At 42.0% G+C, this 20101-nt stretch overlaps 1 protein-coding gene across 2 annotated transcripts in view; it reads right to left on the reverse strand.

The window, feature by feature from the left end:
* Positions 1-362: 362 nt before the first annotated feature.
* LOC116390128 (PDZ domain-containing RING finger protein 4) overlaps positions 363-20101 on the reverse strand; it is a 45445-nt gene continuing 25706 nt past the window's right edge. Inside the window, exons 1-7 of one of the 2 annotated variants that reach the window (XM_031859461.1) lie at positions 16967-19668; positions 14003-14105; positions 8088-8186; positions 5841-5903; positions 4062-4163; positions 3109-3237; positions 363-2044 (exon numbers count right to left, since the gene is read on the reverse strand). In XM_031859461.1, the coding sequence (XP_031715321.1) occupies positions 578-2044; positions 3109-3237; positions 4062-4163; positions 5841-5903; positions 8088-8186; positions 14003-14105; positions 16967-17325 (2322 nt within the window). In that variant the 5' untranslated portion in view covers positions 17326-19668 and the 3' untranslated portion in view covers positions 363-577. Of the gene's footprint in view, positions 2045-3108; positions 3238-4061; positions 4164-5840; positions 5904-8087; positions 8187-14002; positions 14106-16966; positions 19669-20101 lie in introns of those variants that run through there. The other variant, XM_031859470.1, reaches the window with a different exon arrangement.

The following is a 20101-nucleotide window of genomic DNA, read 5'->3' on the forward strand; positions in this document are numbered from 1 at the left end:
ATTATAATGTGCTGTTATGTGTATGGTTAACTGTTATACTTTGTGAATAGTGGACTTCTAGTCCATGTCTAAGCACCAATAGTCTGAAACATTACATCACCTGCCTCTCGACAACATTGAGAGATTTACTGATTTCAGCTTTAAAGGAGAAGTCGATCTGCAGATGTAAGGAGCATTCAAAAGCAAGTGAAAGGCAGGAGAACCCTCTGATTCCTGTTGTGTCGCAATTGGCAAGTGTACATAATACATAAAATATGCTCATACAACCATTTGAGTATATGGTTACAACATAAATATGAAAATAGAATTGAAAAGATAAAAATGTTAAGAGCGAAGTAATAAAATAATTATATAGTCATAATTTCATAGAAAAATGCTTTTTTCCCCCGGCAGAGTGATGTGAAAAACATACTGAAAAACATGAAGAAAATGCCATGACACCACTGATAAATTCTTTACAAAATGCTTTTTGGGTTACAAATTGTGAAAAATATTCCTATTGTCCTCATAAAAACGCCACATTGAACGAGGCAAGTATATTACACCGCAAGGTGGGTAGAATGTGTGTGTTTTTCTTTTATACAGTAGTGACTGATAGGAAGGCGTTGTGCACTTTGGCTCCCTCAGGGGCCTTAGTACCATGAGTCATCAGCTCCTGGATGGTCATCCAGTTGTCCAGGATCTTCTTGTTGCGTTTCTTCATCATCTTCTTCTGACTGAGCTCTATAATGCTGACCTCCTTGCGTCCCTCACTGCTGCTCTGAGGGTTCTCCTTTAAGCTTTCCAGCCGACTACGCTGCATGAACTCTCGCCTTTTCCTCTGTTCTTTTGCTCTGACCAGGTGCTGCTTCCTTTCCTCTTTACTCCAGTACCTCCCCATCTTCATTTCACTCATTGCATCATCATCCGTGGTCATTCCCCCACTACGCTCTTCTTTAATCTTTAGTGCTCGCTCCCTCAGGATCTTGTCTCTCACAGGCCTCTTGGTGATGTAGCGTGTGCCGTCGCTGCGGATCTTGACCTTCCACTCCATCTTGGGCTCATCAATGGGCCTCTGAGGCTCTTTACAGACACTGAGCAGGCTGAGCTGGCTCTGAGCGTACTCCACAGCTGAGCGCTGCTGGATCAGCTGCATGTAGCTCTGGTAGTGGCGGGCATGTGCTGGGATGTTGACCTGCCTCTGCTGGGAACTGTGCGATGGAGAAAAGTAAGGAATATGGGAGGCAAGTGGCTTTAATTCCCCTCTGCTCTCCTCCTCAGCCTGAGTTGTTGACTCAGAAGGATTGCTGTGGTCGGGGCTGCTTCTTTTCCCTGGGACTGGAGCACGGCATGCCGGGATGGGGCTTGGGCTAAGAGAAGGGCCAGTGGCAAGGCCGCTGCACAGGTTCCTCTGGTTGGTAAGGCTGACCATTCTCTGCAGTGAGTGCTCCGGGGAGCGGTCCATTGCCAGAGGTGTGCTTCGTGAACTTTCCGCCGTGTTATAGGCACTGGAGCTGTCCTTGTCAGATTTCTCCAGCCTCCCATTAATGTCAGTCAGCTTACCCCTTGCGGGGTCACTTCGATGGAGGCTTTGGTTTTTGGTTGAGGGTGCAGTGTGGCCCGCGGAGGGAGACTGCTGGCCTTTACGAAGGTTATGGGCCTGCATGATGTTCTGACATTCTAGTTCGATGCTGCGCAACTCCTCGTTGAGCATTCGTAGCTCATGCTGGACGCCGCCCTCCTCCCCAATGCTGCACTCGATGGTGCTGCGGTGGCTGTAGAACAGGTCGTACTCGCCGCTGTTGCGTATCTGACACTTCAGCTCCAAGAGCTGCTGGAATCGATCACCCTCCGTCTCATCATCGTCCTCATCCTCTTTGTCCTCCAGCCGCGTGGAGCCGGCGATATGGTGTGTGTCCAGATTGTCTCTCAGGCACTGGGACAAACGTCTCTGGATGTGTGCCAGGACATTATGCTCAGAGCTCTCCATTCTGTCTTTTATTCTCAGTACGCTATCTTTATGATGGGGGAGTGTGGAGCAGGTGGGCCTGTCATCTTCTGCTCTCTAAAAAAAATGAACAAGACCATCCTGACATAGTTATTGACATATAGAACACTCAACACATGCATAATTATGATTTCTTTCTTATAATGATCCACATAAGGACACTTTTAAAGATTATTTTCGGTGGCTGTTTGAATTTGTTAGATAGACGCTGGAAACTTATCTGTATGTTAAGCTGTTTTGAGTATTTCAAATCATATGCAATTTGCAAGTATGCTTGCAAATTTGCAAGTATGCTTGCAAATTTGTTTTAATTAATCAAACATATTTACAAATGTTATATATGGTAATGAACTTTGAATGGCACTCCGGTGTTTTCTGTTTTGGCATCCTTTTTATGAAATGAGGACAGAAAACACCAAAAAGTCCCCAGAACTACAGCATTTAAGAGTTCACGAAGTGCAACCCTGCTCTGCATTCTCCTGAAGGATTACATATGCCGTTGTGCGTCACTCTATTATACAGCTCTTTCACTTCAGGGATCGTTTCCTCCCCGCCATGTCTTTGAAGTTCCATGGATGTGGATTTTTGTAGCACGCCATTCTCCCGACAAAACAGAATTTAAAGTTCTGATTGCTGATGTTTGGAATTTAAATGGTTCAACAGTCCCCTTCCATAAATATTCATAATTATTATTTTTAGGGCTGTCCCCAATACCATTCATGGGCTCTGGAGCTTTGGCAGTAATCAATTCAAAAGGACAAATCTTGCTTTCACCATTTCAAATAAGTATATGAAGAGTTTGATTCCATCACTGCCACCAGCTGGATCTGTAGTCATTTTAAGCTTAATATTGACTGTGAAAGCAATTATTGTTCAGTCTGACGGCATGGTATTCATAACACACTGGGTACTATGTTCTGTCAATCAGAGGAAAGGTTACCTTACATATATTGCGTTCTGATTCATTAGCTTTTAAGGGCTCTATTCTTACTGAACAGAGTAAATAGAGCCCTTTTCATAAAAATGAAAAGGGCTCTCCAGAGTTCTTAAAGCCAGATAACAATGCTTTGCTATCGACTCGCTAATCCACTTAGGCAAATCATGTTTTGCTGCTGTCTGACCTGCTCATTCTCCTGCTCCTCCTCTCGGGCAGCCAATTCCATCTCCTCTCTCTGTTGTTCCTCTAACATTTCCATCTTCAGCTGCTCCAGGAACTCGCTGTGCTCATCATCCAGCCAGGCCTCCTCCAGCTAATGGTGAATGAAGAAGGAAAGCATATATATTTATATATATATATAAAAAAAAGAGAGAGAGGCTGGTGTTATTTGTCAAGAGCTAAAGCTTGGGGCTACATGATGTCTCAAAAAAAAAATACTTTAGTTAGGTGTTCCAAATGGGACCCAGCAGGCATGGTTTTGAAATAAGGCACAGCTAGCATCGATATGATGTGGCGTTTGACTGATATGCTGCTCCCTATGTCTTAACCAACAAAACCTCACCCCTCATCTTTAAAACATACATTCTGATCTTAAAATCAAGCCAATACAATTTAATGGACATAAGACTGCCACCTTTGACCTATCTGCTCCAAACCATCCATCATCTGTTTGTCTGCTCGATGTGAGCCAAATGGGATCCATATCTGAAGACATCAAATTTACTACTGAGGGACACATTTAATTACAAAGAGTCTACTACTGCTCCTAGCTCATCTGCACTGCGGCAGAGTCCCTTCACTTATTCGCCATCGGCCTTGGGCCTGAACTCACTCCACATTAGCATGCCATTAGCTTTTATGGCTTACCGTTGGAAGTCAATTACAGTGGCGCTACATAAAAATAAAACATGATGAGGTGTCTCAGTGGTGGCTTCCACTTGGAGTGGTTTTTGGTGGAGGGGAGGGTTGGCTCCCCCAGATTGCAAAGGTTTACTCTGAGCAAATATAATGTAAATGACAAACATTCAGGGCTGTAATCTATGCTTCCTGTTCTTTCTTTACCTGTGCTAGGCCAACAGTAGGTGTTTTAGTCAATGGCAAAGAAAGATGCAGTATATCAGCGTGGTCATTTCTAACCTGCATCTCAGGTCTGGCAACCAGCAGTACGATGTTCCTACTCTCGTCATTGGAGAGTGCAGCCATTGCTTCCTCTCTGTCTTGTACGTCCTGGCCATTAATCTGAGGATGACATACAAACGCGATTAGCACACTCACTATTAAGTCGGATACAAGCGAGCAAACATGTATTGTATACACAAATGAAAATATTTGAACACAGGCACATATATATCCACACACACAGGGGCAGAATTAATTCTCTCCAATACAAAGACCCTAAAGAAAAACAAAGTACCACAATAAAAGTGGCACAGCACAATAATGCCTTTTTTCCTGGGGAAATTGTAAACACTCTGTGATGCTCTCTAATATGAAGCAGGACCCAGCAGTGATTATGAATGGGACAGTGGCCGAGGGCCGACAGAGCTGTTGTGTTCACCAAAGTATCCGGCAGCGCACATGCATCTCGCCGTACAATTAACTGCCCACTGACAGGGGACGTCCATCTTTTTGCAGGCAGAGTAATGGCCCTGTCACTGGTGGATAATAGTGCCAGAGTACTGGTCTGCCTCACAAACACACACACACACACACACACTCCCTCCTTTGGCTCAAATCAGTCACACAACACATGGTAGACACCGGTAGACAATTAGAATTAAACAGTGCTTATGCATCTGCCTCACGCATCAAATAATCACTTGCACATCCTGTTTCCCCTCTTGTTCTACTGTATCGATTAAAATACATTCTCTCCATAGCATACTACTGTGTTCCTCAATGTATAGATCTTCACTTATGTTAGAATAGTTCATTGCCTATTTGTGTTGATAAAATGACCAATCCCGGTACACTACTTTCAATTGCTAATCTGCAGCCAAAGCTACACTAATCAATAGTCTTTATATTAGCAATAGATCAAATGATGTGTAATCTGAAGGATGTTGTAGTGACAAACCCACAGACCCTCATCACCCAACTCTGCTGTTCCACCAAGCTCTACTGGTTTTCTGGACCTGCAAACTCCACTCTCATCACTCATGTTTCCAGCAGCAGCAGCAGGCAACTGTGTGCAGTGAAAAGGCTCTGATGACCCTGGGAAGGTAGGGAAGAGTGCTATGCTACGTGTCGAAAATTGTTAGCATCTAGCAAGCTAAATAGCCTTATATTTCCTTCAAGAGATGGTGGTGACCAAAACATAGCTTAAAATACAAGGAATATTAGACTTGTATTCATCAGGTGGCTAAACACACTGCTCCAAATAAATGCTAATGTTGCTCTGTCTCCAGAATGGGCAATTGTTTGTCATAACAATTTAATAACGTTATAAATGCCATTACAATTAGAGGGTATTAAAAAACAATAATTACCCACCTTACACACAGAGGCAACACTATACAGCCGTCAACCCTGACAACTGCTGCTCCTTGTTGGTCGCAGAATTCCTCTTAATCTCAGGCCTGAAGATGAAGTTAGGGGCTAATAACAGTCATAGCCTCTCAGCTATCCCACCGGAGGCAGTGAGCTGCAGCACAGCGCCGTCCTGAACCAGAACTCTTAAAAACCCCTGTTGGTGCTGAGTCGGTAACTAAAACAGCCAGGGGGGCAGTTCTCCCCCTCTAACAGTCACAGCGGGGCAGAGTTCCCCCTTTAATGTGCTGCCATTAAAAATGAATGGGCACTCGTGCTGGGAGACAGTGGTTGAGTGCGACAAAATAAAAGCAGGTTTTTTTATATTGAATCTAATGAAAGCTGGTGTGGAAGGGGGCCAGAGAGAGAGAGAGCGCGCTGCTGTACCTGTAAAATGCGATCCCCCTCTCGGATGCGTCCATCTCTGGCAGCGATGCTGTTTGGACTGATCTGTGACGGTAGAAGGAACAAAATATGCCTCTTAAACACTTTTAGCCTTCATTAAAGAGAACCAAGGAGCGCCTGAAAAGAAAACGGTTCTACTGATTATGTAGATATCACCCAGCTAGACATGTCGGGACTGTTATTATTTATGTGAGCAGCAAACAATAGGTATGCCAACATGGGAAGATCTTAGATGTCAAATAGCGTTCCTGCAGCTGCCTGGTCAGTTTTCAAAGCCATTAACTCTGAGCATCACCTTTATCACTTAAAACCTCCATTGTTCCCCGCCTTAGTTGTAATATAGCACCAAACTCTGTATACAGCATTTACAGCCTGTAACTGCGCCTCAACACATGATGTACATGCTTCTCCTGTAAATAATGCCTGTGGACAGGAGGGTAGGACACTCTTTCATCGGCCAATCAATCGGTGTCTGGGGCCATTGGTTTCATTCTATCCTAACGGGCGGGATTTCTGGAGATGGTGAGGTGCTGTGGTACTCCATCTTCATGATAGTCCACTCCTACACAGAGGGACACTCATTAAACTGGGAGGAAAGTCACTGGACAGAAATGGAGGGAACTGAGGAAATTGAATGTAATCTTTCTGCAGTTATGGGGAGAGAACCCAAACCCTGAGAGACCTACAACAAACTGGAAACTGAAATACAGATAAATTAAGGAATCTATTTATTGTTGAAGATATCATTGTGAGTGGCAAAACGACTTTGGTTACATTTTTGTCCGACTCTCAGCTTTGGTCCTTTCTGTTTAGTTTAAAACAATCTGGAGGACAACTAAAGAAAAAGAGGGTGAGGATGAACAGAGCACTCTGAATTGTCCGTTGGCCCTGCGGTAGACAGGACTGGTGACCTGTCCAGGATATACTCTGCCTTTTTGCCCTATACATGCTGGGATAGACTGCAGCCCCCTGTGCCCCGAAACAGAATTAAACAGGTATAGAAAATGGATGAACCTAAGGAAATGTACCTTTCAGCTCTTGTTCTTCTGAATTATTTAACCACTGTGCTGTGAGGTATAATGGAAACAAAGGGAGAGCAATTTAACTAACAACATGGCGTAAAAGACAATGTGGCCATTCATCGAGCGCTACAAAGTTGGGAAATGAAGCTTGTTGTAAAATGACCTTGCATTGTTTTTAACTCCATGTTGACGTGCTCTCTCTACTTATGCGAGATCAGAGCAACACCTTCTCGAACACATCCTGTATACAGTGACATTCAGCCACCTCATCTAAATGCAGCACACACCTCTTAGCCCTACTTTTTTTTGCAGAACGAACACTTAAGGATGCTGCCAGGAGCCACGGACCGCAGTGATTTATATTCTGCTCAGCTCTCAAAGCGAACACCTTGCAGGGTCCGGCTCAACTTCAAACGAACCGGAGAGAAAGTTGAGCAGAATGGAATACAGTATTTTTTTTTTATGCTTCCAACAAGTGGGAGATAAATGGATGCAAGAGTAAATTTAGCTAACATGCACATCACAACAACAACAAGACCTGAAAGTGTTTGTTTTTTATCTGTCATGGCAGTCATTTCATATTTCGAACTGACAGTGTCGTCCTGCAGTTAGAACATCGCCAAACTGTCCAATAATGTCATTTGTACTTGATGAAAGGGTTGAATTTTAATTGCTGTAACCAATAGAAAAAACCTGCTTTGCTGGCATGAATACTTAAGTAAATCATACATTGGAAGATGAATATTAAATGTCGTCATTGATTTAGTCTTGGAAGTGTAGCTTTCTCAGTTGTTTAGGCATACTGAGGCAATCTAAGCTAGCCAAGATAACTCTCTGTTTCTACAACAGTGTATGATATGTAAATGTGAGACTTCAAAGAACTGAAATCTGAAGAAGTCTGTAGAATATGCATATACCTTTGGCCCCAATAGTATTCATATTTCATTTCAGTCAGCTGGCAGTCGTAACTGTGGTGTTTGGCAAAAACAATAGCTAGCAGGAGATGGATACATTTATGTTGCATGTTTATTCACAGTATCTCCAGCAGCAAAGCATAGCAGGGAAAGATGAAACAGAGACGATTCTGTGTTTAGAGAGTTCTCAAATGAAAAACTTGAGTGAAAAGTTAATGCTTCTTCATGCCAAACCAAGTTGGAGATACAAGTCATTCGAGTCTACAATCTCGAACGGGACGTTATCTACTCACCTCACTGACATAGATGGCTACATCCTCCTCTTCATCTGTTCTGTAGCACAGAGTTAGTCCCAACTTCTCTTGGCTGTTGAGTCGACACAATTCCACTTCCTATGTAGATAAGAGGGAAAACACAGGACATGTAACATCAACACTAACAAAACTAAGAGTCTACAGACTGGCAGTGCTTTGAGCTAAATGATATTGTCTGATGCTAACTATGGGGATGCTAACATGCTGATGTTTACCAGGTATAAGGTTGACTATGTTCAACATCTTATTTTAGCACGCCAGCATGCTAAAATGTACCAGCTAGCACTAAACAAAGTATACCTGAAGCTGATGGGGATGTCATTAATTGAAGGGGGCATGAATGTCTTTGCCAAATTTCATGGCAATCCATCTAGTTGTCGAGACATTTCAGTCTGAACTAGAGGTGCACCGACTGACCCTGAAGCAAAGGCAACCACAAGGTCCATTTAGCAGCTGTTCATGGGTTGTTGATCACATCACACAATCTTCCTTAGGAGATGGGGTTTGCCCAGTTTTTCAATGTCCATTTTATGATGTTGTTTTGCTAACATAGAGGACCTCTGTAACCTTTAATGAAGAAGCAGAAACTGATCGGACACTTGAAATATATTCTATTCACTTATCATGAATCTTGAAGCACAACAATGGCTACACAAAGACTACGTTTCTGCTCCACTGAAGATCAGATAACAATGTTCTTCAACTTTCAGCACACAATCTGACTTGTTTTTAAGATGCTTATTGAGTCTGGATTGCCAACTCCCATCTGAGGTTTTTGAGTCTGAAAGTGTTTGATCATGAAAGACATTCTCAGCTCAGAGTTTGATCAGTGGGGGCTTTGATAAATGCCAGAGGACCTCAAGTGTTTTTCTTTCAAGCCTTTGCCAAGTTGTCGAATATTAGACTATAAATAAACTATAATTATGCTAATGCTACGGAATATACATATTTGCTGCAGTGCTAAAGTATTCCTCATCTTCCCTCGGGTAGAAATCAACAAACTATTGACTTACAAATCAGTGGTCGTAAAATTTCCCACGAGCCTCTTGGAACACAGCAAAGTACCCCGGCGTCAACATGAATTCTTCATTTAAGTTCACAACAGAAAGTGAGATTTCCCCCCCCCCCCGCTCATCTAATATCTAAAGTATGTTGTGAAGATGGAACCAACCAAACACAAGGTCCAATTTTCCCCAAGCTTGCAAGACAGTTAATGTACATAAAGCACTTTTCACTCTAGGTTTCCCACAACAGAGGTGCAGCCAAACACCAAACCGCACAAGCCTGTGCCCCATCGCTAAATGCTGAAACATATCAAGGGTGTTGGAGGGAATCAAGTGTGAAATGGCCTCGCCTCCCAAAGTCTTCATTAGAGCAGAAACACACCAACGCTCAGCAGCAGGAGCGAGGTGGTTGAGCGGAGAGGAGGATGTAGGCGGCTGTGATGGTTCTGGTGGGGCTCGGAGGGGCCTCACATAGAAACAGAGAGATTAATTTCCTCTGTGACAAGTGTAGGTTGGCTGGTTACACTAGTCAGATGTGGCTTTGGGAATGGGACAAGGAGGGGGGGCGGTGAAGTCTGACCAGGGATAGATGAGGGGAAAATGGAGAAAAGGCCAATATCGCTGCCACCTGCTGCCTCTGGCTACCCCTCCAAAGCGGTTTATAACCCCCCACTTCCTCTCACACACACACACACACAAACATCTTTAGGCTCAATTCCCGTTTCCTCCTTCTCCCTTGTCACTACTTTCATTCTACACTTCTCTGCCTCGGCTTTTCTCACATATCGACAGACTGTTGAGGTGTTTTTGGACCAGGGAGCTGCTGTGGCTGGGCTACACACACTTCCATACTCACTCATACACAAAAAAAGTAGTTCCTCCATCCCTATGCAATCCCCATGCTGACACACAAGTGTGTTCAGCAGAGCACACATATTCACACAGACACAGTGAAAAAGAGCTGAAGTAAAACGACATCATCTGAGCTTTGTCGTTTTATCTTTCCCGACAGCCTACACCTGACGGGGAGCTCAGATCTTTAATTGACTGTCTCAGAAGCGACGATGACAACTTCAAATCCCTGCTGCTAAGTAAGGATACAACGTGAAAAGGGTGAGAAGTTCTGGTGCTGACTACCTGAACAAAGTGAGCTGAAAAGAAATCACTGATTGTAGCTACATTAAAAATATTACTAATGATGAGCTACCACCATTTTTGTTAGTGGAGATTTTAAAGCGGCACATCTGATGCAACGAAGCAGTCATGGAGGTAATGGGAGCTACAGAGACGGCGCACATCTTGCATGTTAATATGATGTGAGAAGTTGTTGGATAACCGTGAGAAATATTGAAATCCCTAGCAATGTCTTGGAGACATCTGTCTAAAAATAAACCACACAAATTAATTGCTGAGGTGGAGGCATAGCAGAGGTGTGAGGTAGTACATCATCTCTATGTGGCTCTGTGGAACAAGCCTAAAGTTACTTCTGACTAATTAATGGCTAGATATAGTGCAGTAGACCTGTGGCTAAATGATCAGAGAAGATAGATTGCTACAATTACAGCATGTTGGATGAAACATCAACCCTGTGCGTTTGTTTAACTATGTGCAGCACACTTATTTCACCCTTTTTCTTCACCAGATGTTCCCTTTGCTTTCTTGTTTTAAAGACGATATCGTGTAAAAAAAAAACACCCACTCACACTGGGATGCCTCAGTAAAAGGAGGTTGTCTCCTGATCCATCAAAAGTGCATTCACCAATCTCCATCTCTCCTCTTTCCTTTTGATTTTTTTCCGTCCATTTTCCAGGCGAGCTCTCTGCCTCTGAGGCAGGTGATTGTAGCACGGCACGGGGACGAGGGCTGACGGTAAATTAAGGACTGCGATGGCGTGATTAGGGGAAGATTGTCGCCCACCATCAAAGCACATTGGATGCTGTCATAATAATCCCGCCTTTGATTACCAGTAATTGAAAAAGCAGTCACAAATGCATGGATGGCTTCCACTGGCAGGAAAAGAGGGGAGACTATCTCTGAGCTTGGAGTACTTTGCTTCTTCAGAACTCACCGAAACTAATCAAAGGAATGGTTACTAACGTGGTGTTGTGGCTGCATTCACATCAAGGGTTTGTAGAAAATGTGTGATGTTTCTGTGTGAAATTCAGACACGGCCTGTGTTTTATGAATCCAAATAAGCCAACCATCAGAAAGGACAGAGAGTTTATGGTTTGTCATTCTAGGCAATTCTCCATTGCCTAGAATGAACAATTGAATTAACTGAGATACAATGTACTTTATAAATCCACTCAAATCCTCCTCGCCTGGCTTGATAAGTGCAGTAGGGCTTATTTTAAAGAGGTTTTTGAGATAGAGGGAGACGTAGTGCGGTAGGGAGATGCACTTGGAAAATGTTATGGTGGAATACGACTGTCAGTCCCTCGGAAAAAAAAAAAGAAATCAGCATATGGTGTGAAATTGGAGAATGATTTATATGAACTGAGGTAACTTGGTCAATGTAAAACCAGTCCCTAATGAGATTTCTTGACCAACTACCCCTGAACATATTTTAAATCTATGCAGCCTTACTGACTGTGTATACGATTCTGTAGCCACAGACTTAAATTGAAATTGTCTGACTTTCACAGGTAGTCAAATGTTCAAACTGTGGAAATGTACCTTTACAGATACCTCTATTGTCATTTCAGTTCGACTCGGAGTTGGTTGGATTTAATTACTTTGGATGCAAATGTGGTGCTTCCTTTCATCTAGCTACATAGAAAGGACAGCGATACTCTCCCCGTCTGCAGTCTTTCATGAACATGTGCTCTTGTAAAAACCTAGTTAACTCATTTATGTTACTGTACGAGTACACGGGTCTAGCTGCACTAACTGAGTTTCTCTAATCTTGTACTCCAGTTACATTTTAATCACTAGCCGTAGAGCACCACCAGTAACCCTGCTCCATAAACCTGCATTCACTTTTTTGCCAAGTAGCGACAGCACAACAAGCTGTAAACAACAACATATCTGCTTCTTTAACTGCTAAATGCTCCACTTTTCATCAGCTGGTTGCTAACTTTGTCTGACTGCGTTTTGGTGTTCTGCAGGTGCCATCCAGAGGATCTATCAAACCGGTTTAGCTGAAAACAGCCGTGGTGTATCCTGTGGCCGTTAATCTATTAAGTACAAGAAAAATAAGAGTTATCACGAGCCAAAAACAGCTTTAAAATATACAGTGTAGTATGAATGTGTTTTTCTGTGGTGGCATCTGGCATTATTTCCACCTCATCAACTACGACTCTCACATGTTGATTACCCTAAACAGAAACATCAACGTCCTGGTGTTTTAGAAAGGTGAACTCGATTTAGATGGTTTCTCTGTGATGTGGTGGCAAACTGCTCTCACCCACTGTGCGTTTTCATCTCAAACAAAAGGTAATTTGAAGAAATGTCTTTCCTTTTTTCTCTTTCGTCTCCTTCAGCGGGGAGTGAGGGATCAGGTTGACTCTGAAAGTGGCTTTTCAGCTTTTGCCTACATCCAGCTCGCAGCGTTTTCAGTTGACATACAGTAAGTAGGGCCACATTAGCTCGATATCTAACTCGCAGAGCATGAAATAAAATAACGGTGCAGGCCACAAAGCATACACAAAATAATAGGATTTGTTAATAGCAATGAGGCATAAAGAGAGGCTTTAATATATTATATTTGTTCCGATTTGACACTGGGATTCAAGCGGGTGCACAAATCTCTTTAGGATGTGAAGAAACAGCTTAAGCTCAGTGGGTGGAAGCATTCAGAACAAATTCAAATGAAGCAAATATGACGAGGGAGGGGTGAGCAATCATCATACATCAGACCAGTCGGGGGCCCTCGCTGGCGATATGCTTGCACCTCAATGACTCGGAAATAAAAGGATATTGGACCAAGTAGAGAGCGGAGACAAAGTCTGTTTATCTCCTCCCGTCACACCTGAATCTGTTCATCAGTATCCATCTGTACGTGTCAGAGATCAACAGCCTTCGAACCATCACCTACCCAACTGCTCCTGTTACTTACACTCCGGTAAGGATACAGAAGCAAAGAAATGCGTTTCTATATTCGTTTTTTTTCTAGCACCTACCATACACGCCTCACTTTAATTGGATCTGATCAAGCTCACAGTCACAGTTAGCTGTTTCCTTCCAGAGTTGTGAAAACAATTAGTGAGTCTCAGGTAACGACGTCGCTCTTTGAAGGTTTTCAACTTTCTCTGTTTGACTTGCAGACAAAAAGTGAAAACATGGAGGCGTCTCATCATTTCCAATGGAAGCAGAGGCTTTTTTGTTCAAGCTGCCTGCAATGTGCCTCATCATCTGCCACTACTGTCCCCCTGGGATCTGCCTGTGGAGTCAATTAGTGTTTGGGACCTTCCACCAATTGCTAAGCATCATTAAATATGGAGTGTTCAGGGAGTGTGTGTCCACGTACTGGAGAAGTCATATGTGTGTTTGCTTTTGTACACAAGGGTGCAACTCGGTGCTAAATTTCAGCAATTCATCACTGAACTTGTTTGTTAGCAGTAAAGCCCAACTTATACTGGACTTTTGAGTCCAATATCCATAACAATAACAATATTATTGGCCACTACTCATTTTGTAACCTTAACCCAGAACCATTAAGCCACTCCAGCGCAGTAGGTGTTTTCATTGATGATATTTACAGTCGAAATATAAACTTCTCCGTGCTTTCTGGTGTACAAACTATATAATGGCAACACTATTTCTCTTTCCATCTTTGGTATTTTGGTACTGCAACGTTTGTACCAATAGATTAAATTAACCGATAATATAAGCCATGCTAATGAGTCTGTGAGGTTTTTAGTAATCAGTGGTCTGAAGTGTGATTCCTACCTCGTACTCAAACTCCTCTGTCCTCTCTCCGTCAGCTGGAACGGGGGAGAGGTAGCCCGTCCCTTCATAGTAATCCTGGTCCATTGTATGAAGAGAATGACAGCTGTCGGGGGGGAGAGACAGGCAGAGGAAGAAAAAGAGGGAAAGACAGACGGGGAGTGAGGCAGAAAAGAGGTGAGTTGGGCGTTACTTTCAAATGCATTCAATACCTCTAAGTGACAGGATTCCCTTCGCCTTCGTCTTTGCTGGAATTAGACGAATAAAGGATTTGTCAAGGGCTTTCAGTGCCGCTGGAGTGTGTGTGTGATGAAAATACAGCCCCTTGTTAATAACAGCATATCCACATAATTTGCTTCCTACTCTTGACAGACAAAACCCCCCACATTGTACAATGTAACTCCATTATGCTTCCCTGAGTCACTGAACAAGACAGCATTGTGAGGGCCTAACACGATGAGCAGCTTCAGTGCCACACAAGATAATCACGGTGGACAAAAAAAAAAACTTCAGAAAGAGACTCTGTTGAACACGTCGAGTGATGTGTTCAGGGGCTGTCTGACTCTCAGATTACCCAGCACTGTAAAACTGTCTCAAACAATCTTCCAGTCACAAAACCAGACTGGTAAACGTCAGATTGCTTCATACTGTGACGCTTCGATATTACAAATACAACAACACTTGGCAGAAGGTGCAAAGAATATAATTACAAATTTACAATCTAGCCTCAAAAATAGGAGTGACAAACATTTGTTACATCAATAAAAGCTGCTGTATATTGGATTGTGCACCTGATCTCAGATGAGGAGAAGAAAATGTGAGTTTTATGGGACACATTGATTACATTTGGGCTCGGCCTGGGGCTGTGAGTAGCCTGCGAGCACACGATGCACGTGTTGCCTAGCTTTTTATTAGCCCATTTGCTTTAATCACCTTGTAAACCCTCAATGAGTCAAAATGGATACGCCAAGCAGCTCCAATTATGGAAAGAAGGCCCCGTGGGGGATTGTATGGTGATATTGAGTGAGATATATAGGTGTGGTGATGATTTTGATCAGGTCATGTATACAGTACTTCAAATCCAGCGTGTAACACTGACAATAACACGTTTTTTTATGTTTTTTATAATGATCGTCTAGGCAAGCAATAATCAAAGCAAGTCTACAATAACAAATGGCAACAGATACTTAAAGAATACAAGATGTTTATGATTGTCGAGACCTTCTTGACTTCCCTGTTCTGTGCTCTGAAGCTCCTGCATTGCCATCGTCTCATTGTTTCATTCCCAAGAGGTGAAACCCAGATATTCCTTTATGCTAAACTTTTCTTGTTCTCAGTTTACTCCTCCTTTGAGATGAAGAGAATATAAACTAAAATGCCAGAAGAGGAAATAATGAACCCTGTTCCTTTTGTTGTTCTCCAGGAAAACCTCTAGCTGATACTTAAAACTCTCAAGATCATTTTTGTGCATATTTTTATGCCTTCCTCCCACATAAACAATAAAAGCATGTCTTTGAGGTATTTCACTTCCCAGCATCCAGATGAGGTGTGATTAGACTTCGAGTGATACCACACACACACTGTTGTTTTGAGTCACTTTGCACACAAAGTAACCCACGTGTGTCCTTTCATCTCTTCTATATTTATAGACATATACACGCTCAACAAACATAATTAATTTTACAGCTGAGTTATGTTTCTTTGCATGATCAGCTTCTAAAAAAATAGTACAGTATCATAAAGAGGGTGACATTTATTTTATAGATGTGCTATATAGTGACAGGGGAAACCAGATTATAAAAGTCAAACTGAATATTAAAGTCACTTCAGGCTGTCATAAATGACAACATTTTAGTGGACATGAATTGCTTATGATATTCTCAACTTTATCATACTTAGTGATACATTTAAATAAATGCTAAACATCAAAAAGGCCCGCACACTACACACATGTATTCTGTGTTAATGTTTAATTGGGAACAATTAGCCCTGTCCTTTATTTCTCTTTTTTGTAATTTAGTGTGTCCTATTGGTGAGAAGACTTGAAGGACATCGAGAGGCTCATTCATCAACCAAATCTAGATTTGTCAGACTATACAGATGGTTAGATAATTCATTTATATTTTACAGACGTCTTGCATACTTGTAATGCTAATCCTGCAAACGCTGATATTTCTGCTTCATAGCTCAACATGTCTCACTATCCCCCCCCCCCCCTTAATTACCTCAAGTCACAGCCAAAGTCAAAGCAAGGACACAACAACAAACTCCTGAGGCATTGAACAGAAATAATTTGTAATTGTATTGAATTAAATAAGAATAAGATGAATTATCACTATTATCAAATCACTGATATCCTTCAAACTATAATTGCTGTTTTGAATCACAATGTATTTGACCACCTATGGGTGAGCCTCGGAGCGCTCTCTAGTCAGCAAAAACACAAAGCTAGTTATTATTGTATCTAAATGTGCTCAAGAATTCACAGAAATAAAATATGTTAAACTAAACATCATAATTTCAATGACGAGTTACGTTTGGATATCACCGATATTTGCAACATCATGAGGTAGATACTAAAGTGTTTTGCTGCCGTTAGCTCGCTAATGTTCCCTTGGATGCAGCGCCACAAAATAGAGAAAACACTGCGCCAGTAAAAGCTCCAAAAGCCTGTGGTGAGGAAATATGACAGAATACATTAAATATGGATTCATAATGGAAGGCAGTGATGGGTGAGGGTAATTTATTTTGGTCATTACAGCTGACAGTGGCATGACAGAAATTAACAGCCCAGTTTATTTTTTTCTTCTTTTCTTTTTGTAACGACACGTTGTTTTTGTCCTCCTTTATTTGGGACGGTGGACCTCCAGAATTTTTGGGACGCCTTAAGTTACAAAAGTTGAGAAGCCCTGGTTGACACAGATGTCAAATGAAGTGAAAACAAAAGGCATTTCCGATTGTACGTACCTGTCAGAGAGCAGGAAGGGACAGACGTCAGGCACAGGAGGGGTCGAAGGCCGGAGCTTTGCCAGCGCCATGATGTGTTCAAAGGTGATGTCGGTCTGAGTGCACACATCCACCACATGGATTTCCTGAGGGGGGCCGTGGGGGCGGCCGCTAGGGGTCCGCCTGATGACCTGCACCACGACGGGGTCCTTGGCAGCGCGAAAGGCCTCCACAGTCTCCTCATGGCTGGACTTGGACAACTCCTTACCATTCACCTTTAGAGGACAAGGAAATATTATACACACATATATACAGTATATGTGTATTTTGTCTGTGATATTAACTCTGTGTGCTTTTGTTGACTGTTGATATAGAAACATTTGATGAAAGCAGAGCTGTTGTTGTGATTATTGGTTCAGCTGATCTCAGTATGCACAGCCAAAGAACCAGAGTTTTCTGGCTGAGTGACATTAAACTAAAAGCCAATGAAAAATCCAAGAGGGAAGAGTTAGATGGAGCTCATATTACTTCTATTCCTGCTCTTTATACCAAGTAAAAGATGCAGGTCTGAGGAATGGATGTAAAAGCCTCGGGCATACACCTCCACATACATCCATGTCCGTTAGTCTGTATAAACATTTGGTGCTCATTCAGTCTGCATACAGAAACACGGCGCTCTATATTCTCGGTACTACACAGCTGCCTGCTTTCAGGAATGTATCTCCGTCCACCTCCCCAGCCTCCTTCATCAGCACGTACTCATATATGACTTCTGGATGTTTATTTTAATGTGTTGATGTTCATTTAATAGCCTCTGCCAGCCTCAACCTTTACTGGGAAACTTTAGCATCAGATCCCAACAAAGGACCTCCATAGTCTCTGAATGAATATGCAACAAACTGCACGAAGACAACATTGTGCGCTCAGGGCTATTTTGCCATATTGCTTCTGCAGCCCTACAGTTGTGTTCAGGGTGAATGCATTTAGATAGAGATGTACATTTGTTCCTGAATGTCTTCTTAAATGATTATCAAAATGAAATCTGTAGAAATAGAACATTGGAAAACATACACACAAAAGCACAGTTTGATTGCAACATTATCTGAATGTTGGTTCAAAGCCCAAATGGCTTCTGGTTAACTCTGTCCATCTTCAACCTCATCTTCACAAAATGAACTGGATTTCCTGGCAGGCTGAAACCCATTTGCACTACAGCTGGCACATATAAAGAATATCATTGCTTCATTTAACACCAGTAATTTCTCTGGAAGAGAAACCATGATGGTGGAATACCTTAGAGAGTGCGCTTTAGTATAAACGCTGAAACCAGAGATTATAATATAGATAACAGCAACAAGAAAAAAGAAGGCAGAGAGCATAATTACACTGGCTTTTGTATTGAAATACAGTTTTAAAGTGGGGCATTTTGCTCGCACTGCAAACTGAAATCACTTTAAATGATAACCGTGGAAGAATACAGCAAGGTTGGGCCTAAATTCAGGAGCAGTCAACAGTTTGTATATTTGGTGTCTCTAAATGAAACGATACAGAAGTCATGGGGGAACGCCTACAGAGAGAGCGTTCATTTTCAACCCTATAGATGTTCCACCACTTACTCTTCACTCGTGCATGTGCTATGACACATCTCACTGGATTCGAGTACATTTTGAAAAATGACTCGACATGTTTCAAGCAGCATTAAAGTATTGACAGACGCTGACAGCATAAATGCTAGCAGAAAGCCAGGCTCAGCGGAGATGTTTTGTACAATAAATATGTCTGTTTCTTGTGTCTTTGCACAGATTTCCTTTGACTTACAGTAACAGATCAGTATGTGGTTATACAGCACTATGTCTGTGTTTCCCAACTGTTTTGGTTTGTGACTCGGGCTGCATTTTATTTTTTTCTACATAAATTGATCTACTTCATTTTTGAATAAAATTATTAGTGATATTATTTCCTAGACTCCAGGGTGACATCTTCAAGTGTCTTATTTTGCCCAAAGACTAAAAATATACCATGTATGACAAAGAAAAGTAACAAATCCTCCAATTTGAGAAGCTGGAACCAAACAATAAGCCCCTTTTTCAATATTCTTTGATTGAAAAATGACTTGATTATAAAAGTCAAAATTATTTTTCAATTATCAATTTCAGTCAGCTTTTTGCTTCAGCTCTACTTGAAAACATCTCCATACCAACTTGGTATCCCTCATTATAGGATGCATATCTCTGTAAGCATTTATAACTCTCAGATTGTTGTTTTTTTGAAAAACAGCAAATATTAAACCACCCAGTATTAAAAAGACTGAAGAAAAGCCAAGAAAAACAATTGTGGCAAACATTACCTTCTCTATTGATCATGCCCAACCCCCAATTTAGGAACCACTTCATTAAGTGAACAAAGGAAAAGCAAAGACAACATATACCAAAATGTGTCTCTATTTCTGGAAAAACATGAAAAAAATATGTATGATGTAATAATGGTAATAATAATGGGTCATTCGTATATTCAAACATGCATGCGTGTGTTTTATTATTTTGGACTTTCACTTCTCAATGTGTGTCTTAAGAGTTATGTCCTACAAAACCACAAACAACGTGTTCTTCTCAGCCCCGACAGTAGCCGCAAACAAATCCCTGAGCTCTTGTTGTGCTCCCCTGCATCCTGATGTGACCTTTGTTTCTAGCGATATTGCATTAATCACCTGAGTGGGAGATAAAGTGGGTCAACACCACCCCAATGGAGCTGCAGGGCAATTTAGAGGAAAAGTGCAGTTGCACAGCCTCCCTCATCCCTCGTTCCCTTATACTCCAAACCGGCTTTCATTCAGTTTTTTGCCCAGTCAGCAGGTATTAAGCACAGCAGCATGTACATTAGAGTTAAGCACTGTATTAAAGAAACATGGAGCACTATAAGAATACATTATATAATATAATAATTAGCTTATATAGTTCCTAGAGTACTCCGTCTCTCTCTCGGTCTTATTTTCCTGCTTTTGTCTCGCTCCACGGGCTAATCCTAGAACAGGGAGCCTGGTGGAAACAAAGGAGTTGGAGCAGACAAATGAGGCAGCCTATGGCGTATGACAGTCCCGAAAAAAAATGATCAAATTTCCCAGCTCTCCCTCTGGTACACCCTGTCTGGTCCAGACTC

This window comes from Anarrhichthys ocellatus, unplaced genomic scaffold (genome assembly GCF_004355925.1).
Source record: "Anarrhichthys ocellatus isolate YVR2014 unplaced genomic scaffold, GSC_Weel_1.0 scaffold2, whole genome shotgun sequence".
Lineage (NCBI taxonomy): Eukaryota > Metazoa > Chordata > Actinopteri > Perciformes > Anarhichadidae > Anarrhichthys > Anarrhichthys ocellatus.